This window comes from Haliotis rufescens, unplaced genomic scaffold, assembly GCF_023055435.1.
Source record: "Haliotis rufescens isolate VD_foot unplaced genomic scaffold, xgHalRufe1.0.p SCAF_40, whole genome shotgun sequence".
In the NCBI taxonomy this organism is placed as follows: domain Eukaryota; kingdom Metazoa; phylum Mollusca; class Gastropoda; order Lepetellida; family Haliotidae; genus Haliotis; species Haliotis rufescens.
The window spans coordinates 4,001,447-4,027,418 of record NW_025964113.1 but is presented as its reverse complement, the minus strand read 5'-3'; the positions used below and the strand labels follow the sequence as shown (position 1 = coordinate 4,027,418).

Sequence of the window (25,972 nt, the reverse complement as noted above, 5' to 3'; positions counted from 1 at the left end):
AGTTTGGGCTTTTTTTAAATTAGGTTTCTTTCCTTACCTTTTTATGTCTTATTTTTTTTAAAGCTAGATTCATTTTATTTGTCTTACCATTGAACATTTTCAGAGCCTATTAATTTGGTGTTTTTCATTTTAGATTTGCTGTGTCTTGGTTTCTCAAAATCTCGGAGGTTTTTTTCCCCGATAGTCAATATTGCTCAATAAATCAATTTCGTTCACCTCAGGAATATTGCAGAATTCATTTTCTTCACTTGCATTATTAGTATGGATAGATAGCCATTCCATATCCAAATCACCGTAAGGACAATCCATTTTGTTTCAAGTAGCTAGTTAGACGACATCAAACACCAGAACCAAAGCATTTATTTATTTATAAGTCAGATGAAATGTTATAGGACCTGACAAAAATACTAAAATAATTATATTGCTGATAAATGCAGGGATTAAAAAGAAAACAGGAAAACAAGTTGATCGTAAACACCGATCGAGGATTTGGGGATACCTAGGAAAGGAGTTTACACAATCAATTTCACAAAAAATTGTTCACATCATGTGAACTTTTTTGTCCGTTCACAGTTGTGCGAACTCCAAATACCAGATCACGTGACTACCCCTTCAGCCAATCAGCATGAAAGAAACAGCGTAAAATTTAAAAGATGAATTTATAAGACATTATTTTGTACCCTTCATGCACAGGGAACATTTCAATCATGCCATTGCAATTTTAACCGGGCCATTGTCACTAAAGTAAAAGGGATTTTGAAAAATGAAATGCTAACAGACTAGATACGTCTGGCTACCGCACAGGAGAGGTCTGGCTACCGCACAGCAGACTATGTCTGGCTACCACACTGCAGACTATGTCTGGCTACCACACATCAGACTAAATATGTCTGCAAGAGTTGTGGCCTGCACAGCAGACTATGTCTGGCTACCGCACAGCAGACTATGTCTGGCTACCACACTGCAGACTATGTCTGGCTACCACACATCAGACTAAATATGTCTGCAAGAGTTGTGGCCTGCACAGTAGACTATGTCTGGCTACCACACAACAGACTAAATATGTCTGCAAGAGTTGTGGCCTGCCAACACAGAATCTGAATAACAAGTTTGAATCAATATGCTGTTAAATACTGTATCACTTTGCTCAGGGCATTGCTTCACATATTTCTGAATGACTGATCTGACATTTTTGTCATCTGACAGACACATGATATTCCATTTCATGTTGACAAGGACAATTACATCAAAAGTACATTTTCTGAATGATGATTCAAATTGTCATTCAAATATCTCTGTTTATTTGCAGTAATGATGTTTCAAGAATGTACACTGTGACAGGAGCAAGGCATATCACTTCCACGCAATGATTAATGATTTATGTACACTAGACAGGAACATTTTGTTTTCAGTCACATTTTGTTTATCATGATTATCATCAGGCTCTTGTCATGATGAAGAGCTGATAAGCCAATGAACGGGGCATGCGTACTTCTGAATATAAGATAGCTACGTAATAAATCGCAAAGAACAATGAAAAACGAAGCATGGTTTATTAAAACATTGTTCTATCATGACGTCACTTCTGGAGATTCAAACATGTGCTCGCAACTTGATGACGTCGTAAATTTGACAATGTTATTTTTGAAAGGGGAGTGTCTAGTGAGTTGTACCATAGATTAACTGGGCAACATAGATAAATGGAATGGCTGAACGATCATTTCCAAAAGTGAGAGAGATATGACAATCCATATTGGGAGAAAAAATACAGATAAATTGTCAGGGAGTCATCAGTATTTAAATATGTGTAAATATTTTTAAAGTGTGTACTTTTTACTAACATCCTTAAAGAGGCAACATGTTACGTTGATATCTCATATAAGAAATAAATGACTCGGGATCGCTGTTTATCGATCGTACAATAAAACACTGCAGGGAGAATAAACCATGTGGCGTGCATAAACGTACGATAAACAACTCTAACTCGTTGCTTATTTCTTAAACATCCACATCTGCATTTGATACAATTCGTGCCATCATTACACCAAAAGATCCCGCACAGGTTGATGAAGCTGGACCGGACCTTGCAATGTGAGTGACAGTTGATGTATGCCTTGGTCAGAATCACTCCAGATACATTACAATGGCCTGTATATAATGACAACTGGGCCAGGCAAGCCAGTGCCAGAAAGCATGAGCACTGATTCCCACTGTTTGGTTAGTTGGTTTGTTGGTTTGTTGTTTAACTTCACTCAGCAATATTCCAGCAATATGACGGCGGTCTGTAAATAAACGAGTCTGGACCAGACAATCCAGTCATTGACATCATGAGCATCAATCCACGCAATTGGGATCGATGACATGCATCAACCAAGTCAGCAAGCCTGACCACCCGATCCTGTAAGTCGCCCCTTACTACAAGCATAGTCGCCTTTTACGGCAAGCATGGGTTGCTGAAGACCTTTTGTACCCCTCACACTGTTTGACACACATTTAGCCAGACAACCATTTGTGACCACACAACCCTCACTTAAGACTGCGGTACAAGGAAAATGCTTTATATATGTTAAATAAAAAACAATGTTTATGTCTACATAAATGAGGGGGATACAACTACTCTACATCTGTGCAATGTGTGAAACCCATTGTCGGTGTTTCCAGTTTGGTGTTGAAGATAGCTAAAAATAGCATAAAACCATATTCACTCACTCACAAAACTACTGCATTACATTAGAATTATCATCTATATCCAATCAAACAACAAAATTCAGCTTATTTGGGGCTACTTGAATCTCCAGATGATGTTAAATTAATTTAAAACTTACAACTGGACCCATGGATCATGTAACAGAAGACCAAACAGGTTAGACTGGAGGAACAGGATGTGAATATGGACCAAATCCTTGTGACAATTATTATGGAATCTGATCGACTGGTACAAAATTCTACTTGCACGATTCAGAGAAAAGACAGACAAGCTATGTTTGCATCTGAAAGACTATCCAACAAGATGGACACATGTCAGCTTGCCTTGAGTGATTCAACTACTTAGCAGACACTCCAAGCAATTTACATCATTCCTGATTCATAAACAATCTGAAAAGGAATGAAAGCTTTTTTTTAGCCACTATTATTAAATCTTCAGCATACGTCAGTCAGGATCTTCACTTGTATTAAAAAACCATTTGTTCCCATAACTGTTTATTGGAGGAGTGCATGCTGTTTAATGTTGCAGTCAGCAATATTCCAGCTGTCATGGCAGCATCGAAGTCTTCTGAGCTCCTCAAACTTGAGCAACAATTCCCAAAGACACCCAGTGCAGTTGATTCACAATATAAATTTACAGGCAGTAAACTCATCCCTTTCAAGAACCTACTTTCATCGTTCACAAATAATACCACTTCATCAACGTTTAACTAAGTTTGTTCCATAACTTCATAAACGTTTGAATGAAAGTTGTTTTCTTTCACTTGATTAAAACTTCATGCCTTGTATATTGTCTTTATAAGAGCGATGATTATTTTGGTGATTATGGTAACAATATGTCCACGCACCAGTTGACTTCAACATATTTTGTCAAATACAAAAGAAATATGACAATATGATTTTCTTGATTAGGGTGTTATTTCTTAAAAGTCACAATTTCATGTAACTTAACTTAAATTTTGTTCACAAGAACAGAGTTAAAGTCATGTCCCTTTCATGGATCAACCTGTCATCTGTTTTCAGAACATATTCATATGTACCCACTGCAGTCATATTGCAATGCAGTTTTATACACAACAAACTCATTCTAATAAAGAAGCGAGTTTATCAGTTGACAAAACAGTACCACATATGACCTTTGACATCAGTTGGGGCGGTCGGGTAGCCTAGCGGTTAAAGCGTTCGCTCGTCATGCCAAAGACCCTGATTCGATTCCTGACATGGGTACAATGTGTGTAGCCCATTTCTGGTGTCCCCCGCCATGACATTGCTAGAACATTGCTAAAAGTGGCGTAAAACCGTACTCACTCACTCACTTTGACATTAGTTACAAATCTGGATCTTTCCATTCTTTGACTCCAGATAAACAAAGTCAGAACCAATTTTGACCCTCGAGATTTGCAATAAATATAATTTTTCATGTGATAACAGATATTTTGAATTGACTTTGAGGCTTTTGAAGTTTATGATATGTTGAGTTGCCTGCAACACAGTAACAATATCTGCACACAGGAAATGGAGTTAGCAAAGCAGTTTCCAGGAATCTACTGTGGCGCCTCAAAAATGGCACATCTAAGTCAAAGTTTCACTCACCAGAGACCCTTTAAGAGGTCATTGCTCTCAAGTAGATACATCTTAATTACCTGTTTGGGAAATTGGAAAGTGGTGATGATGATATCCTGTTTTACATTTGTCGGTCTGCCTAGACATGACTGGCCCAGTTCTATTGAGTTGCTCCAGTGTCTATCGATCCTCATTACCAGATATGCAGTACATGCATGCCCAGAGCTCCAGAATTCTGTTTTTTCAGACTGCCCAAGATCCGATGATGTGAGGATCATGACTTCTGCTACTTCATGGAATTGCATGGAGTCTACACTTTCAGTGAGATTCAGATTTGGAGATCTTATAATCTCAGGACAACAGTCTGAGTTGTATTATAGCTTCACACCTAGTTTTATTACTGTAAAAGGGTTGACTGGCCTTGATAACAAACAAATATATAGTTGTTTTGACAGTCGGGTGTGTTTCTGAGAAGTAGCTGTCAAGTATAACTGTAACGACCAATCACATTTACAGAATATTTTTTCAGTCAGCAAAAATTAGACTTAATACCGCTGAAACAACACACTGAGCCAAACAACACACTCTTTCAGAACATCCAACATGTCCAGTTTCTTTGTAAAACTGGAGAAAAAATTATGTTTTTCCACTACTAACAGAATATCTTTTTAAAAACTATTTCAGTCCCCCTCACAAAAATTCAAATTGTTGGCCCTTATGTCTTTAAAGGCAAGGACTGGCCAGAAATGTCTAATTATTTAAGTCAGGTTAGACTGTTTTTCTTCAGCCTTCCACTTCTAGACAGTCAGAACAAGTCTGGCAATAAATATACCTGGTAATGCTTCTGTGAAGCCCACAAAGTAAGGTCTGGTTCAGATACATAATTGGCTCCATAGATGGATGTTGAATTCAATCTCATAGGGATAGCAGAGTTGTTCTTTTGTAACAATCAAATATGACCATGGAGTGCAATTCTGACCACAGCCAGCAAACTGGTGGTTACATCCAATAATCAAAGTCCTCAGGGTGCAACGACACTGATCGACCTTCATGTTCATGAGAGCAAACCTCCATGTGTCCACCCTGTCAAGTACTGTCTATATTCAGCTGCTACTTGATCTTAAGGTTTGTGGCCATTTTTCAATAGTGCACAGGTATTGAGAAAACCCCAGTAAATTGCAGGATAAATAGATGAAGAGATGAAATATTTTTACAACTAGTTTCCAGCTACGGCTATTTAAGACCAGGTTAACTTAAATGACTTGTTTTACAGATTCTTGTAAACCCAAATACTTCAGGCAGGGGAATAAAAATCATGTTTTGAAACAAAAAGATCAATGACTACATTTATTAATGATTTGAGCCTATTACCCTCATCATATTTTACCTGTGACACACATATTTTCAAAAAATGTCTTATGATTATTTCCCTTGACAGATTATATTTATATCGCTAAAATCTGACAGACTGGTGACTTTATATACAAAACAACCGTAGCGCTATGACTGTCATAAATCTATCACCTTTGTACTGAGATCGCTTTGTACATCGGCACCTAGGTCTGTAAACAATGAATATATTGGTCTGGCCTAATGTCAATTTTACATGTTTTTTAACACAGGGTGACTGAAAGATGTGACCTACCAGAACTGTTAGAATCATCTCGACTGCATGTTTCCGTTATCTCCCCTGGTGCTGAGAACTTCCTGCTGGTTGTGTTGTCTGTGACCTTGAGACTGTTGCTGGAGGTGACTTTTAGGATGTGACTAACATCAATCACTGGTAGAGTCTTAGACCGATGGAGTTCCTTTTTACTGCAAATAGAAAATGAAGTATTAAGAAGGATTGACTAGCATGACTTACTTTCATTATGTAATATGATTCACTTTGAACATGTTGAACAATATATAACTGTGTCTTTGTGTGGCATTTAGCAGTTGGTTGTGCTCATGACAAGAGAGTGAGTGAGTGAGTGAGCATGGTTTTATGCCGCTTTTAGCAATATTCCAGCAATATCACGGCAGGGGACACCAGAAATGGGCTTCACAAATTGTACCCATGTCGGGAATCGAACCTGGGTCTTTGGCTTGACAGGCAAACACTTTAACTACTAGGCTACCAGCCCGCCCCATGACAAGAGAGTATGGCTGATTAACTTCTTAATTACAAAGAGGAAATGTTGCTCCAGTTGTAATAAAATAGAAGTTGGTCAAGAAATTGTGATTCTGAATATTGCATTATTTTCTTAAAACTGCAATTGTTGAATCAAAGACTTATCATTTAAGGTTTACAAATGCATGTGTCAAGAAGGTTCCTCTTATTGTGTTATGCATATATATATGTATATATATAGAATTCATATGTTAATGTTTGACCAATTGTTTTTGTTGTTCAAATTCAAAATTGAATTGTAAAATGTGAAGTAAAATAATTCAGATATCAAGTCTTGTTGATGTTCAACAATGTCCAACAATCTTCAAAGACGAAGAGACTACACAAATGTGAATATACATACATTGGCATGGCAAGACTACAAGGGCAGAGTGATCTACTACACCACAACTTGTTGTGCAGAGTTGTGTCCCATGGCTGTGCCAGAGTCTGCTGATTTTCCCAGACTTACCCTGATCAAGATTGTCAGTAAGTCAGTACCATAGTAGAGCTTGTGGGTTTTACTACAGTGGTTCAGGTCTATGGTCCCTTTCATTTGGGCCTTCTCACCAACACTAAGTCGACATGGTGATTGGCCAAAATACTGTTCAAATTGATGTTGAACTAATCTCACTCACGACATATGGCACTGGTAAATGATGTTCAACTGACAAACATGCACTATACTGTCCTTTCAGAAGTATTGTCAGCCGTGCATCTATCACAATGTTCATCACCCCCAAATCACAATTACCTCAAATCATTTATAAGACTCTTCAACACTGAAGTTGCCTTGTTGCTGGGGACTTATTGTGATCATACTGTAGCAATTAAACAAGTTACATGCATCTTTCCGAGGCAAGGGAGTTAACTGACTGTAAAAGTCTTGTTTCCACTGGGCTGGAATTCTGGAGTTACATTTTGGCTTGACTGACTATTCACAGTCCAATCAAAATCTCCCAATGAACTAGACATCACGTTCGTAAACAACATGGATTGCAACATGCTGATTACAATCAACTGCAGGATTTGCAAAGCATGTGTACCGCCAAAGGATATTTGGCAAATCATTTCATGTTTTTAATCAAGGTGTTCAAATGATTTGATGCTCCTCACAAGGTAAGGCCCATTTTATTACAATATTTTTGACTGGGTGATGCCATTTTGTTTGAAGCAAATGCGAGTGATGTGAGAGGTAGAATCTGATTGGTCAATAAACAGGACATAGAAGAGATGGTGCACTGGTTGCACTACGATCAAGCCACGGAATTCCAGGTAAGTCCAGGAAGGGTGGAAACTGCACTTTTGTAGTCAGTTTACACCCTTGCCTCAGGAAGAACTAACATTACAGACACTGAAGTGAATGAGTGAGTGTGTATGGTTTTCTACAGCCTTTACCCAAATTCCAGCCACACCACAGTGTGGGGACATCATGAAATATCTTCACACTTTGTCATCAAACCCTGAATTGTAGTGAGGGAATACTATTTCCACTCTAACACCCCATGATAAAAACAATGTCAACAAAAACATTTCCAAATACAACTATGATCGCCTCTGCATGGTGCCAAGAAACCATGTAGATTTAGCATCTCCTTTCCATCTCGGCTTCAGCAGACAGATCCTGTGAGGCACAAAAAAAAAGGATTCCATAATTGAAGCTGCTGGGCTGGTAGTAGTTTTGACAACTGTAACTGCCATGAATAAATCCCGTCTGACACTCAATCAGCATCAATAAACAATATTTCCCACAGTTCCCGTTTAATAGGATGTGCATTGGTGGAAACATTACCTTCTGTGTCTCCGGAGAGAGGCCCGGAAAAAGTCTATCAGATTCATGGATGTCATAGGTGAGCGAGTGTCTTCCGCCATTGTTCACAATAGGTCCGTAGGGAGCAATTTCATGATATAGGTAATGTTCTCATCACAGGAAAATGAGGGCCTTAGCGGCCTGCTATGCCCTCAACTGGCCAGTGGTGAATTTGACTTGAAACTTCAATATTTTCCCAATCACAATGACATGTACAGACACCCTGGGAATAGCATTAGGGTTAGTACAGACCTGCTGAAATTTATCCTTCACTTCACAAGAAAAGATAAAAGTCTATAATAATGTCTGTGTCAGCACATGATAGATGAAGTTGGGTCCCTTGAAACACGTAATGTTTAGAACACTTCACACCTGACATGAGCCTTGGTCCAACTGAAGACACCTCCACTGTAGGAAGGCATAATGGCTACAGCAAATGCAATGCATTAACTTGTAATAAAAATCCTTAACAAGTTCAAATGTTTCCAACACATTCTCCTTCAAAGAGCACCACAGATGTCAAAACATTTTATGTATAACAATGACAATTCAAAGACTGACATCAGATTTGGTTTCTGATATATTACATAAAAGCACCTGGCCTTGCATTTAAGACAATAGGTAACTGAAAATGTATTTAAAAACATTGATTAAAATTATCTAAATAATTATCAAAAACAGCTTCCTCCATCTATTTTGCATCAGAATTCACACATTTAACTCTTCAGTTGATTACAGAAGTTCAGAAAACCACCATGCATATGACTCAGGGGTTAATGTACGTTATCATACTTTCCTGCAGACTGTCAATACAAATTGAATCACAACTGACATATTAGTCAGTCTTAGGGGTCAATAATAGATAGTCATAAAAAACATTGCAGTTTCTCTGGTTTGCACTCATTCCCACCTCGTCCAGTTGATATGAAAGTGAAGCAACTCTGCTACCCTCCATATAACTATCTATTAAGTCTAACTCAAACAAAAACTATCTTCAAGTTTCTAAAGTCATAAGGAAATAGTATTTGCTCCATACAAATGTGAGAGCTTTAGGCATCAAATGTTTCATGTTAACTCGAGGCTGATGATTGCAAGCTCAAGGCTAATCCTGAAATTCCAATGGTGCCCTCTAATCTAAGGTTACATAAGGCTTATGCAGCAGTACTCAAAGCCTGTCTAAACACTTATGGTAGCTGATGGGATGTATTAAATATGCATGAAGTTTTTTCACTATTTAAACAAGTATTTATATGTATCCAAATGTGATAAATTTGACAGATAAAAGATCTGTATGTTCATACAGAAATAAATGATAAATATTTCTCATATAAACCTATGAGTTTTTGAAAGGTGACAATCCTTAACAATACATTAAAAAATGTGTTAAATCTGCAAGTCTGCAGCCAAAGTTCTATCTCTCCTAGATCTGTATCAAAACGCAAGATAGTGTGAATTACTTTTTTGACATATGTGATGAGCACAACATTCACACAGTCTGGACTGTGTGACACATCTAGAATGCTAAAGCTCACAAACACCATTAGATTGAACACAGATGTCTAGAAGATGTCTGATGGTGTCAATATTAACTTACTGGTACATGCACAGAACCATCTTACAGTTGATCACACATAGGTATCTCAGAGGATCTCACACAAAACAAACCCATTCAATATCTTCTTCAATTGAATACTGATTAATGCCACAATTTAAAATTCATTCAAGATCACAAACCAAGAAGACACCAAACAAATGATCCATATCCACAGTTTTCTCCACTCACTGTCAACACAATGACTTAACACATACTTCTGAGTGTCTCCATAATCCTTAATCCACAGTTAATTCATAGTTCTCTCCAATCACTACCACTACAGTAAATTCAAAATGATTTACATATACTTCCAAGTGTATCCTTCATCCTTAATCCACAGTTAATCCAGAGACAACAATAATGATCCCAGAGGCTTGTTTTTTAACTGTTTGTGCGCTCAGTTTCCTTATTGCAGAGTGGACATATCTTGTCACATAAGATAATATATTCATCAGTATTGCACAATAGTTCCAGGCACTTCTTTAAAGGCAACATAAAGGCAATGTTTGTCATGCCCACTCACAAAACTGTACTCTCTGACCGTATTTCAGGAAATAGTTCATATCAACACAGTATACTACATCAGTGAAGACTAATATTTAAAGTTAATGAATTTATGCCAGGTTTCTGGGTATACAAAACCTGAAGATCATATTCATCACAAGATGGTCATATCCATGACAAGGTAGTCATATATTGTGGTGAGGTTAGACTGCCTTTCAGTGTTAACAACATAACGTCAACAACATCTCACGTTGAAATGAGACGGAGAAAAGCAAATAGCATGTAAGTAAATTCAAATACACCGAAACCAAAGCTTACATTGAATAGACATCAACAAAGACAGAAATGAAGTAACACATTAGTCACTGTCGGAAGTATTCTAATAATGGAGAGTAAACTATGTAAGTGTACCAGTCACGCTGTTAATATGGTTGCTTTATCTCTCATCTATGGCATAGCCGTCAACAATGTGGACAGAGTGTAGGCAAATACATCCCATATTGATCAACCTGAATATCTGCCATAACCACCTTGTAGTATATCTGAGGCCAGTCTATTATCATATTTCATTCACTCTGTGAACACTTTCTAATTACTGGTTCAAGCAAGTACTAATACTACACTCTAATCTCATTCAGCTGTGTCATGTTCAAAGACATGAATGGAAAATTCATACAAAATAATTATTGACACAAGAATAGAATTGCTATTAATACACATAAATCCATCACTGTGGTATGAATGATAAAATAATTGAAGTTTTTAATAAATCCTTATGAAAACATATGATATTAATTCTAAATCCGCACACAGAATCTTTTTGGCATAATCTAATGATTCCACAAGTCAATGACTTTCATCAGATTCATCCATTTGTCCGTGAATATTACGAGGAATAACTAAAACCTCCTCAGGGAGATCCGATCCATTGAAAACAACACACACTTCCAACAGTTAATGCACCTGAAAATTTCAAAAGTTCTAAATCTTCAATGGAAACAGTTTCCAGTTAGAATTAACTCATCAATGAAACTTAAACACCAACATTGTGTCCTTCCACTCCAATGCAATCGCAGTTCTACCAGAGCTGTTTAGATCAAAGAGTCAATTTTGGTGTGTTGATCTAAATTCGGTTCCACTGATGAAACACCTGCGATGAGCACTTCCAAACCATTCTAAAAGGTAATGTGCAATTCAACCATGCCTCAATCAAAGTAAGCCACTTGAACTCCTACTTGAGTGTTGCCTAGATCTCCAGGAACAATTCCACAGACACATCAAGACCAGAATGCTGTGATGCATTTTGGGGATCTCTTCCAACAATACATTCCCACTGACTCCTACAGTTTGAGAACTTGTCCGCTTGTCACATGACTGGTGAAACTCTGAAAACACTACCTGAGTGCTCTCAATGTTACATAAACCACTAGTCCAAAATAAGCTGTTGACTTGTTGAACTTCTCTCATGGAGTCTATTTCTGTATGTTAGTATACAAATACATATAAATAAACCCTCCTCTCCTTTAACACCGCATTAGTAGACTGATATGAAAGAGAGTAGGGAAAAGCTGAATTTGGAAAAGATCTGTTCGGCCACATGATATTAAGCACTAGAGGCTTTCAGCAGGATGTCCTGTTTTACCCATGTGACTGTTTGTTGATCCAAAATGACTTCTGTAATAAAAACAGCCAACAAGTGTTTCATAAAACCATAAATTAACTGCGGTCTGATAACGTTAACTAAGTTTATCACAGCAGTACTTTGATAGAAGGTCAAGATTATGGTTGTAATTCTCAGGTGCATCATTCAGAACAATCAGCACTCAAAATCTTTTGTTTTCGCTGATGGCATATTTACACAAGGATTTCAACCACCTGACATTATTAGAGGTAGTATTTCAGGTGAGTGGACAAGGCAACAAACCCTTCACATTCCAGCAAGGACGTAGACATAGTCTCAGGATTACTTTAGGCTTGGGTTATATCAGATCAGTCCACCTGTACAGCAATTATCGGCATGCCTAGCTTAACATGGATGTGTAACATTGTATCAATTACTGTATTTGTGCTCATGTGCCCATTAACCAATGATCTGTCATGTCAACAAACTGCTAGGATAACAGAGTAGGCATGTAGTAATCCACCTGTTCTTAAGTGCTTGAATGGAGGAGCTGGGAGTTTATTCATTGTATCAAGACAAATGATTATTTATTTTCCACTGAGACCATGCTTTGACAACAATAACAAAATTTGTCAATAAATAAGTGTTGACACTAGTAAAGATTTTTTTCAGCAATGTCCAAAAGCAGAGCAATATCTTTCTGTAAAAATCTTCTCACCTTAAGCGTTCTTAAGGTGAGTATAGTTTTACAGAAAAATACCCCACCACCCCAAACACAACAACAACCAACAATGAGTGAGTGAGTATGGTTTTACGCAGCTTTTAGCAATATTCCAGCAATATCATGGCTGGGGACACCAGAAATGGGTTTCACACATTGTACCCATGTCAGGAATCGAACCCGGGTATCTGTGTGTTGAGCCAATGCTTTATCCACTAGGCTACCCAACCTCCCCTAACACAACAACAACAACCAACAAACCCCTCTAGACTTCTTGAAGAATACAAGACAAATAAAGTGAAAAGTTATTTATGTCTATTGCCATATCAAAATCCAATCCTGCAATAAATTATCATCTAAACTTGTGAATCTAACAATGAACACAAACCTCAATAAACACTAATGAAGACATCAAGCGAAACAAACCACTTAGCCTCTGCTTTGTTAAGGTGAGCTATTAAACGCCTAACACAAACATTCCATGTAGGCTGTGATATTAAACAGTGACCTCTTTACAACACACACCCAGACAAGGCATCTCAATTAACATATAGCTTCAAAGTCCTATGGACAGTTAACAGGTTAATAGGAAAACCAATCACATCCAATCTGTCAAGAACTGGCCCTGTAATCTGATGTATGGAGTAAACCAGTGCAGCAAGTCATGTGTATGGTAGTAGTCAGGAAAACGTTATTGGGTCTGTGTGTCGGAGAGGCAGCAGAGTGGGGTGATCAGGCAATTAAACTCACTCCAATGATCCCTTTACGAATCAAGAAAGCTTAGATGGGTGCAACAACCAGAGTTCATACTGTACTGACATCGGAGATAAAATAGCTGACCTTGCATTAGTTAAGGTCATGATAATAATTTGTAGTCAGTAGAGTGCTACAAATCAATATGAATTAATGACAGGTGATCAATAAGATCTACATGTAATTGCTTCACGCATGGTTTATTTACCATACCATTCTCCAAGGTAGCATACTTCAGCAATGGTCATTTTCTTCAATACAGAACTATACTGAGTTATGATATATGGGAAATGTTTAGAATTTGTTGTTTTACTCAAAAGTTTAAACTTGTTGACAGACATATTTTTTAAATCGCTACACTATTAATGATCAAGCAAGGCATGTGACTTCATTCAAAATGGGTATCCAGCTGAAAAATATAACTACAGTGCCATGCCCGTTATATTCGTAAGATCCATAACGGTTTATAACCATCGAAAATTTTACAAAAATGTTTTGCGTAGCGTCAATAATGCTCGGAACCATGTTAAATTTGACATGACGTGACTTTGATCACGTGACCGTCACGTGATGTCCTTTCAAAGTGTCGTCTGCTGTTTTGATCAAAACCTACGATAATCAGTGAAAACATGGGGAGAAAATCTAAGGAATTGAGTAGTGATGTGAAAAGAATAGCGTTAAAGTTAAAAGAAGAGGGGAAAAGTTATCAAGCGATTACTGACCTGTTGGGGGTTCCCAAGTCTACTTTGGGTAGTATTTTTGCTAAAGTTCAGCAAACGGGTTCGGTAGAAAACATCCCGAGACAAGCTAGACAAAAAAAGTTGTCAGACAGAGATCGCACCGCGCTGTTCAGATTCGTTAAAAATAATAGACAGAGACCTTTGAAGGACATCACTGGTAATTTCAATTCGGTGAGAGACCAACCTGTCTCGAAAAGAACAATTCAAAGGGCATTACATCGAGAAGGATTCTACAGGCGCATCACGAAAAAAAAAAGGTTGTTAGGGGGGTGAACAGAAGAAAACGTGTCTTGTGTTGTCGGAGTATGAGGAAAAAAACTGTCAATGATTTTTGGAAAAATGTTTTTCTCTACTGATGAGAGTCAGGTGGTTATTGGAAATAATAATCGTGTATACATTTGGAGAAAGGAAAACGAAGCCGATCGACCCCCCTCGAACCAGGAAGTTGAGTTTGATGGTGTGGGGGAGTATCAGTTATCATGGTGTAGGGACTTTGATGCGTGTAAATGGTAACATCAATGCCCAGAAATACATAGAAATTGTGGACAATAATTTTTGGCCAGCAATTTGTAGAAATTTTCCTGACAATAACTAAATATTTCAGGACGACAATCAGCTGTTTGAAGCGATCCATATGGCTTGGCAGGACATTGAGCTAAACTTTATTCGTGGCCTTTATGAATCTATTCCACGCCGGATATCTAAAGTTCTGACTATGAAAGGGCATCTTACCAAGTTTTGAGGTATGTATATAATTTTTTCATTAATAAATGACGCTCTGTAAAAGCGAGTCGATATGTTAACAAACAGCGGCCATTTGGGATCGTACGAATATAACTGGCACGGCACTGTATGTGAATGAAACAGACAGACAGGCAGCTTGATTATTGTTCTCGAGGGAGCGAAGAGCATAATTTGAGCCATCAAACCTCCATGTCAAAATGATGAGATCTGATTGGTCCATGTGATCTTGATCAAATACTTTATCATACCTCCATGTCAGAATGATAAGATCTGATTGGTCCACGTGATCTTGATAAAATACTGTGTATCCCGCCTTGGAGGGGAATAAATTTCTCTGATGGATTTCTGAGAGGCAAAATAAATCCCTTATACCCCTCTTCAAAGCAAAAATCCACACGCTTTTTCCGAGTCAATGAAACTCACTTGACATACCACAAGTTAACTTAAGCACAATTGAACAGCTGTTTTTTATCAATTTTGAATTTGTTTTAATTCTTTTTCAATATCATATCAATACATGTCGGTAAGTTAAATTCATTTCAACAACTTATGATATATTTCACAAGGAGCATGCTTTAGGCCATGTATAAAGTGTTAAACAAATATACATTAATATCATACATATTATTAACCATACATCACTTTGGGCTTTCATCCCACATCATGTTTACACACTAAAATAAAACTGATAAAACTGTCATGGCTTACACTCCTAATCCGCACTCACTCACATAAAATATTTTACAAATAGGTCAGTAGGACTTACGAATGATGTTAAGAGACCTTTCTGTGTCACTTAAAAATAGTTCGACCCCATGTGACAGGGTGGGGCTTAATTCTACATCCATATACTGCTCCGAACAGGCACCGATACTACTTTACTACTTTATGTTACCTTACCACGGCAATCTCAGTTTTATTACCATCATAAATATTGTGTTTGCCTGATCAAATATCTGGTTTAACTGTCACCTTGTTTGACATCCTTGGAAATCGATCATCAAGACCACTACAGGCATATTACATTTCAAAGAAAATCATCTGTTTACATTCTATGAATTACAAACAGGATCGATTTTACCAATTTGAACAAAAACATTAGTATAAAGTTCACAACAGTTCTCATAACAAAATATTTCTGCTGGTGAAGTGCAATACTGTTGCTATATACTGAACAAAAAAAGTTAGAGATCATGAGTATGTTCAGGGATTTTTTTTGTAGTCAAGACTGAGTACACAATTTTAAAAAAAACATTAACAAAAATATTTAAAATCCCTAATTGTTGTTGTATAGTATAAATGGCAGAAATGAGGACAATGTAACATTAGATTTTAACTCAAAATACGGAAAAGACATTGGTGAATTCCTAACTTTGCACTGAGATTTAGATGGAGGTGATGATTCTTACAGTATATCTGAAAATAATCTGTCAGAACAATAACATGTAAGGCAATAAAGATCTCATCACGCTTTGCTGTCAGACTTGGATGCCAGCAGATAATCAAATGCTGTGTGCTATGATCAAGTGCTAGCATCCACAGAACCGCTCATAACAGTGGCAATTCTGCTCCATTAGGGAGTGCAGACAGTAACCTTTACATGATCGCAAATCAATTAGTCGTGAAATAAGTAATAGTTCTATCCCAGCAGCCGTCTCCTGCTATGATACCAGATCATCACAGGCATGAAGTGTCATATATATCATTTATTCCAGGAACTCCAACCAAGATGCTTGACGTCATACAGCTATTTATAAAGTATTTTCACTCTAGAAATAGTCTGAATGGTATTTTTGTATGCTATTTGATTAAAAGAAAGCACACAAAGGATTGCTGAATCAAGAACAATAAGGACAGACATTACTGATCACAAATTGATATTTGCTTTGGGTGTATTGATAGTTTATTGTACAGCTGTCTTGATTTATCAAATTAGTTGCTAGTCAGTCAATATTACAACCACACCTGCTCAGAAATCCGGCCATAAACACTCAATACAACAAGAAACAGGTCCCACCCACACAACAAATGCTTCGACATCAATTCATTACCATGCATTTGATAGAATTCTGCATAAACACTTGAACATGGTATTGTGACGTATATAGATTAGTGATAAATGGAGTTGATTTAGCAGCAGATTGAATGTGATTGTCCACACGCTTTTCCACAATCCTTGCAACCTGTACAAAATGCTGGCTCGAACGCTACTCCATTTCAAATTAATGAACTGAAATTTTCACTCAAGCTGACGTTTCTCTCTATTAGTGTCTGTGGTATGATAGCTTTAATAGCCCACAAACCATTAATGCCATCAATCAAACTTTTCATTTGTGTAAATATCAGTCGTTATTTCAATTAGTAAGTTTCCAAACTATTTTTTTAACACCAACTATTCACACAGATTAAGTAATACTTCATTGAAAACATTTTAGCATTATTTTCTTAACTTTCTCCAATGTTTGTGTTAGGGTAGACATGTGGAAGACATTTCCCAAATTGATGCATCAGCTACAATAATGATGTCTGATGTAATTCCCTATTTTGACTTGTAACATTTGTTTCTGTGTTTTTTTAAGGTGAACAATTGACTTGCATTTGCATGTGTTTGTGATGGTTGCCACCGGTGGGGCAAGATATGCTTACCTTTTCATGAACACCTGATATCATCACTATTTGATAGTAATTCATAAACACATCCTCATGAGATAGTCTGAATAGTAGAATGGACCCTGCTTTTGGCGGACATTTCTTACGAGTATGGAAAGGGTTTTGTCACATTTATTTAAATAAGATTCAAACACGTGACTGTGACTGAGATTGCTATGGTTACTTGTCAGCATACACATATATACTTAAACTACGAATGACTGTCACAAAATACTAACTGATATCAGATCAGAGACTGAACACAAGTAATATTTGAAGCAACTAGCACATCTCACTCAAAATGTTTACCGTCATGGCTGTGTTTTTGTAGTTGTTTTTTAACAAATAGTTTATCAAATGACAAACTCACATGTCCAACTACATCACAAGCCCAAACGATGAACACTTCATAGGAAGCAGTTGTTATATATTAATACTGCATCCGTTCCTTCTCGGCAATGGCAAAATAATGGAGAGTACGGCAGGTGCGTGTTTCGACTTCCTATTGATGGAGCTGATGTCACTCACTGGGGGTGGCCATTATGGGACAGTTAATTTATACTTCAGTGTTACAGTCATGTCAGGCAAACACATGACAATCAACTAGTCTCAATTTAGCTCCACACTTTTACTTAGGCTGTAGGCCAAATCTAATTAACCCAACAGGCCTCTGTTAACAGATTGTCCTTTGAAGACAGACAAAAAAACAAGGTACACAGTGTCATTCAAAAGAAAACCTCTATTCTAACATCCGTGGAGTGAAGATGTACTGTAAGCCATGGTCGGAAGAAGTGGTTTGAAAATCTTAAAAAATGACAGTTAATTATTCTTTGTATTTAATTCCTCGTCAATCTACTGTCAACAAATTGAAGTGGTTTACCCTAAAATATCTCCATAATTTCACATCAAAAGACCAAACAGAACCAAACATCAAGAAATGTTAACTGAGGTGCTTACTAAAATTTAAGGGTTCAGGAGCAATACTGATAAAAAAAATATATATCTAAATGTATGGAATTGTAACTCTTCACCAAAACATCCACGAGCATTGTATAAGCAAGCAGAATGTCACCAATATCATATTATGACAGATGTAAATTGAACACAGACATATCCCTGGAATAATTATAAAGAGTATTAATGATGATATCAACACCTGTATTGTGACGTCAGCATCAGCAGTGGAGCATCTAACTCCCTATCCTAGCTCCTATTGTGTCACAGACAATAGTATCATCGCTGCATAATTTGCTTGAGATTCCTGCTGATCACATTCCATATACCTAATGACATCTCAAGCTTGGTGTCATTGCTTGTCAGCCCAACCGTGACCAGATTATCCACCATACTGCGTTGTGTTCTCTTACGTCTCAGGCTTGCCAAGTACATGGCTATCCACCACAGCATTTGATGCTGCTATCATTTTGGATGACTGACAGTAATACTAAACTCATCATAAACACACAGGTGACATCCTAATGAATTTCAAGTTTTACAGAATTTCCAAAGAAATTCCTTCAAACAGTCTTTAAATGCTCTCTGAAAACCTTGAGAAACTTTAGCCTGGATGTTGTTTTCCAAGAAATAAAAATGTTAAAAAGAAAAGAAAAACATGTTGTGAGTCATACATCTGTCAAATTGAAAATCATTCTCAGATAAGTTGTCACAACTATGAAATAGATTAGACATAAGGATACATAGAGTCAAGGGCTGGTCAAAAACTTCTAAGCCTAACAAACAAAACCAACACTTGTTAAAGTGTTTTTAATTTTATTTTTTCAACATAATCTCCCTGCTTTTCAAAACACTTCTCATATCAATAGTGAAGCCTCACAAGTCCAGTTAGGAAGAAGTTTTCTGAAGCCACCCTGAAAAACACATTCATTACAGCCTTGAGGTCATTGTTGTCATCATAGCGCTTTCCACAAAGGTGTGCTCTCAGTTTAGGAATGAGGTGGAAATCACTTGGTGCCAGGTCTGCCAGGTGCCAGTATTGTCATAGCGACTGACAGACAGGCATCAGACAGACACACGTTGTTAGTATGGAGGGTGAGGAATCTCTTCAAACCCACATTGTTGCACAGCAGCCTTTGCATATCGGGAGTTTTGAGAAGAGGCATTGTCATGACGCAGTAGAACTCCAGCAGTCAGTATTCCCTTGCCGCTTTTCTTTGATAGAATCTATCAGGCAATGAAGCAAATCAGCATTGTAGGCACCAGTAATCATCTTTGACTTTCTAAGTAAAACACAAGGATCACCCCTTTTGCATCCCAGAATACAGTGGCCATAACTTTCTTCACTGATCTTAAGGCTTGAATTTCTTTTGTGCCGGAAAATTGGAATGGTGCCATTCTATGGATTGACATTTTGACTTGGGATCATAATGGTAGACCAATGTTTCATCAACCATTACTAATTTCTTTTTGAATTTAACAAAATCCTCCTCAACCTCCTCCATTAACTCTAAATTTTCTCTGACAATGTCAGTTCTTTTTCCTTAAGATCAGAATTTAGAAACTTTGGCACCCAGAGATCTTTATTTCATCTGTAAATGTTCATGAATAATAAACTGACGGGCATAAGAAACTATACCAAAGTATTTTTTATTTAAAAAATATCACATCAGCACTGAACTGGAGTTTTCATTGTCAAACAAAATCGCATGAACGCAGCTTCATCATTACTGAGTTTAAAAAATCCTGCTTCTTCCCGAATATGGACTTTATCGAACTTTTTTCATTCAAAATGGGATGCACGTGCATCATGACAAAATGGCTCGGAACGGTATAAAATCCGCCTTTCTGTATGTTTTACACCACAATCGTACCGACCACAACAGCTGACATGCCGAGACTGACAGCACAAGAGCGAGAGAGAGCAATTGGGATGTTGCAGTTGGGAGCACGCCATGCCCATGTTGCTCGCATCTTCAACTGCACCAGAATAACGATAATGAGGCTGCAGCCACGACTCACACAAACAGGTCGTACAGATGACAGGCCAAGAAGTGGAAGACCCAGGGTCACAACCGCCAATGAAGATCGGTACCTCCGCATCTTACATCTACGCAATCTTTTCGTCACTGTGACGTCATCGGCAGCCACAGCCTTACATCATGTGGTCAGCAGAAGGACAGTTGTCAGGCGTCTTCAACAACACGGTATTCGGGCCTACCGGTCCTTTCGCAGGATGACCTTGAGCCGTCGTGACCGACGTAACCGCCTCCATTGGGCAAGAATGGTACAGCGGTAGCAAAACAGGAGTTGGCAACGAATTCTATTCTCTGATGAGAGCAGGTTCCAGTTGTATCGAGCTGATGGCCGTGTGCATGTGTATCGTCGGAGAGCAGAGAGAACAGCCCAATGTTGTGTTCAGGAGACCGTGGAAGCATCATGGTTTGGGGTGGGATTTGTAGGGACCGTATAACAGACCTGGTTATCTTTGACCGTAATGTAAATGCTCAAGTCTACATCAACCATGTATTGCGTCCTGTGGTGCTTCCCTTCCTCCAGAGAAATCCCAGAGTAATCTTCCAACGGGACAACGCTTGCCCCCACACCAACAGGATCACCAGAGACTTCCTAACTGCAAATAATGTAAACCTTTTGCAATGGCCAGTAAGATCACCTGACTTAACACCCATTGAGCACTTGTGGGACTATCTGGAGAGACAAATAAGGGAAAGAAATCCCCCTCCGTCAAGTCGTCAAACGTTGATTCAGGCACTGTTGGAAGAATGGCGAGCCATCCCCAATGACGTCATCAGGGATCTTGTAAACTCTGTGCGGCGACGTGTCCAAGCCTGTATTCAGAGCAATGGAGGCCATACAAGATACTGACAGTAATGCATTTGTGAAAAAATGCGTTTTCTGTTTTCGTTCAGATGATTTCTTTATTTTGCAAACTGACATTTACCCCCTGTGTCATTCCTTACCTAATATTGAAGTTCCTGTAAATGCCACCTTTGTGGAATTTGAATCAGAACATTGTCAGATAAATTTTTTTTCTAACTCGCAACACTATATTTTTGTGATATATTTGATAATGTTGTCAACACCAAATCAATGTTGGTATAGTTTCTTTTGCCCGTCAGTTTAGTTTCAATGGATCCATGGCTTAGACCTGCGTCTTCCTCAAGTTCAGTAATCGTAATACATCTATCTGACAGTATAAATTTTTCTATCTCCTTAATTAAAACTTCATTGATGAAAGCTGAGAGACGTCGATCGAGGGTCATCATCAAGACTTGTTCTCCCAGCCTTAAACATAGCTGCCCATGGTTTAACAGTGAAATAGCTGGGACACTTACACTTGTGACATGCTGTCATGAATTTCTTCTCTTAAGTTAAAAACGTGATGACAGCTCAGTACTCCATTTCTGTGTCCATTTCGACACATATCACGTTAGCCTAACTGTCTGTCACTAATATACAAACTGCCTCAACAGACCAAATACACTCGCAATGAACAACTCAAACAAGGCTTCATAACATCAATGCTTTCTCTTCAGCATCTCAGCTAGAACATGTATTGTGAAAAACATAAGTGTTATTGAACAAATACAACATTCTTTTAACCTATATCTTTCTGAATACTTCAAATGAAGATTCCTTGTTAATCCGAGACATGTTAGTTTCGACTGGAATTATATCTGTGATGGCACATGTTACTGTGCACATGGAGTTAACTGCCTTACATAAAAAGCAATTGGTGCAGTACATATGTCAACCTTCATAGGATTGCCACGTGACAGGATTGACAGCAGGTCATGATCAACAACTGATGTCCTTGCTGTTATGGAAACATTGCTGCCATCATGCCATTTTCTCAGTTCTTGTTTCCCCATTCTTGATTCTCTTCAAAACTCATTTTCTTATATCCTTTTGGAACCAAATTAAATACATACATGTCAATGTTCAATCTTTGAAATTCCTCATCACCGATCTCATCGGCAAAGGAACCTGGTAAATTTCTTCTTGCTTATTATTTTCTTGTTAGGAGTTAGAAATTGGATGTCTAGTCCTAACAACATGAAAAAAGGAACCTTCTAGCCATCATCTACTCATTCATGAGAGCTCTGCTGATGACATGAAGAGGGTGGACCTTGGAGGGTTTCCACACAGGAGAGTCAGGGCCTTGGGTCAAGAGCACTAGAATAGTCAGCCAGAATAGCAGTGTTTACCACAGAGGGAGAGACACTGCTTCGTGAGTTCATCATGGCTGTACTCACAGTAGGATTAGCAGGGACAGTTTAGAAGAAAACAAATAATTGTGTTACAGCTTAATTTGATCATTGGTTCCAGCTTGAACCAAGTCAGGAATATATAAGCCTTGCTGCATACAAAATTGCTCAAATTTCGAAATCAATAAATCAGGATGACAGTTTCTTATTTTGAACATTCGTTCTGAAAGGCATGATGAATTGAAAGCCATCCATAGCCTCTAAAACATATATTATGTTGAATTGTGGACCATTACATTTTACTGGTTTCTTCTCTTCAAGGACAAACAGAATAATGTATCAAAATGTTTATGTCCAAAACATTGCAGATGGAAAATTCTCAAGGTCTCTGCATATTGTTATGTTGGATACACATGTACGTCATGTGGTCGCTAAGTAATTCTTGTCAACTTACACAAAAAAGCACCAGCCTATGAGGATGGATGATGTTTTTAAAACAGAAACTTAGAATAGACCAAAATCTTGTTTCATCAACAAAAGTATATTTATAGCAACTATTTAAACCAACATCTTCAACAATATAATTTGATTCCATAGTCTACCATATCAGTAAATTGAAATGATTGATCCTGCCATAGAAAGTGTTTGCAGTCTTTCTAATGGAAGTATTCCTAGGTCCATTGACACTATTTTTATGGTACGGAAACATTTCTTGCCTCCACAAAATCAAAGGCAGTCAGCAGGGAGCTGCAGCAATTAATCGAGCTTCATTACCACCAGTGTGTGTTAGGGGTGGTGGGTAGCCTGGTATTTAAATTATTCACTCATCATACCGAAGGTCAGGTTTGACTTCCCACATGGGTAAATTATAACCTTCTGGTGTCACCGACATGGAATTGCTAGGATATTGCTTAAAGCATTGTAAAACCATACTGTACCAGTTACTCCATTTTTTTCCCAGTAGTACAACAAAATCTATTAAAAAAAGATGTGTCACCATCAAATAGAATCCATATCAACAGTTACTATCTTATTGCAAATGACCATCATCTGTGGTCATAGGCAATGTTAAGATAATATTATGAAGATTTAAATGTTTTTGTTCAAAAGATGATCAGTTCAACAAAAGAGAATTGACAAATTCAAGACAAGGGGTGCATAGTCTGTTTGATAGGAACAAGTTTCTCTTATGGAATAAAGCCAACTGTACGATTTAATCAAGATATCAATATGAATGATTTGGCATTTGTGTAGGTTATTACAGTAGGTGTGAGGCATCCATCCTATACGAGCCCTTTCATTTGTTTTTGCGGAGCCATATATTTACACACATGGGATCCTTGTTGTATTTTGTATTGTTTGATTTGGCTTCCAATAAATTGTCAATTCTGAGGATGACTTGTGATGTAAATGAAAATGACTTCATCAATAAACCACAAACATCTTTACTCATTAGAAGTCCCAAGCATAATCTTAGTCAAAACCCTTGGCTTTTGCCAATAATGGTCGTATCCTACAAGGATGTCATCAATAATATTGATTGTCACCTGACACTGAAGGAGATTATTGATCGGCCAATGAGTATTGACACGTGAAATTCATAACACATCTCCTACATCCAATTATTTCCACAATGCGCCTAGGGAGAGGTAGTATGATGCTAAATACCCCCATGGTTTCCAAAACAAAGCATGCTGGGATGTAGTAATGGTAGCTACTGATTTGGTTGATGTTGCTAGGGAATACCCATGATATTCATCTTACAGTCTGTGGAGCAGGTGACGTAAAGTATGTGATTTTGGGATCGTATCAGATTGTGAAATATAAGATGATTAATTGTAGCTGATCAAGTGAAACATATATGGCACATAAATTTTACCAACTGACAAATAAGCATACTGCAAGATTAATGTGATGTCCTTTGAAATCTGCGAAGACTTTCTCAATGTTCTCATTGCTTGGATTAACATCTTCAGAAGCCTATGGTCTCAGAATAAAACACTACTTTTAGACTACATACAAGTTCAAGAATATTGTTTGTTTGTTTGTTGTTTAACGCCGCACTCAGCAATATTCCAGCTATATGACGGCGGTCAAGAATATTGAGTGAAATGGCATAGAACTTTACAGCTGTGACAATAATATTGAATAAGCATATTTCAAATACAAGAGCTTCGATTGTTTGATGTTTAACATACAATATACTTATATCTACCATACATTATATTGTTAGATCTTTAACACACAATATACCTATATCTACCATACATTATATTGTTAGATCTTTAACACACACTATACTTATCTACCATATGTCATATTGTTAAATCTTTAACACACAATATACTTATCTGCCATACGTCATATTGTTAGATTTTTAACACACAATATACTTATCTACCATATGTCATATTGTTAGATCTTTAACACACAATATACTTATCTGCCAAACACTATATCGTTAGATCTTCAACACAATATACGTATCTGCCATACACTATATGGTTAGATCTGTAACACACAATATACTTATCTACCATACACTATATTGTTAGATCTTTAACACACAATATACTTATCTACTAAACACTATATTGTTAGATCTTCAACACAATATACTTATCTACTAAACACTATATTGTTAGATCTTTAACATACAATATACTTACCTACCATACACTATATGGTTAGATCTTGTACACACAATATACCTATCTACCATACATTATATTTTTAGATCTTTAACACACAAGATACTAATCTGCCATACATTATATTGTTAGATCTTTAACATTCAAGATACTTATCTACCATGCACTATATTGTTAGATCTTTAACACACAATACACTTATCTGCCATACACTATATGGTTAGATCTTTTACACAATATATTTATCTGCCTTACATAATATATTGTTAGATCTTTAACACACAAGATACTATCCTGCCATACATTATATTGTTAGCTCTTTAACATACAATATACGTATCTGCCATACACTAGGTTGGGGGTTTATCATTACTTTATTCATGAATCCCCTGACCTAAAATTGAATTCACAAACAAGACAAAACTAAAACGTTAGATCAATCTTTTTTCCAGTTGGCCAATAGTGGAGGAAAAGAGAACCTTTGTCATTTCAGCTGCCCAACTGCACCTATAAGAGGTCCCATAATTGGATGCATCATATTACAGGCAGGAGATGTGAGAAGCAGAAGAGAATAGTCATTT

At 37.4% G+C, this 25,972-nt stretch overlaps 1 protein-coding gene across 3 annotated transcripts in view; it reads right to left on the bottom strand.

Annotated features, from left to right (window-relative positions):
* LOC124139000 (ankyrin repeat and fibronectin type-III domain-containing protein 1-like) overlaps positions 1-25,972 on the bottom strand; it is a 217,989-nt gene that overhangs the window by 92,345 nt on the left and 99,672 nt on the right. For all 3 annotated transcript variants that reach the window (XM_046505949.2, XM_046505965.2, XM_046505958.2), the window contains one exon: positions 5,915-6,084. In XM_046505949.2, the coding sequence (XP_046361905.1) occupies positions 5,915-6,084 (170 nt within the window). The remainder of the gene's footprint in view (positions 1-5,914; positions 6,085-25,972) is intronic.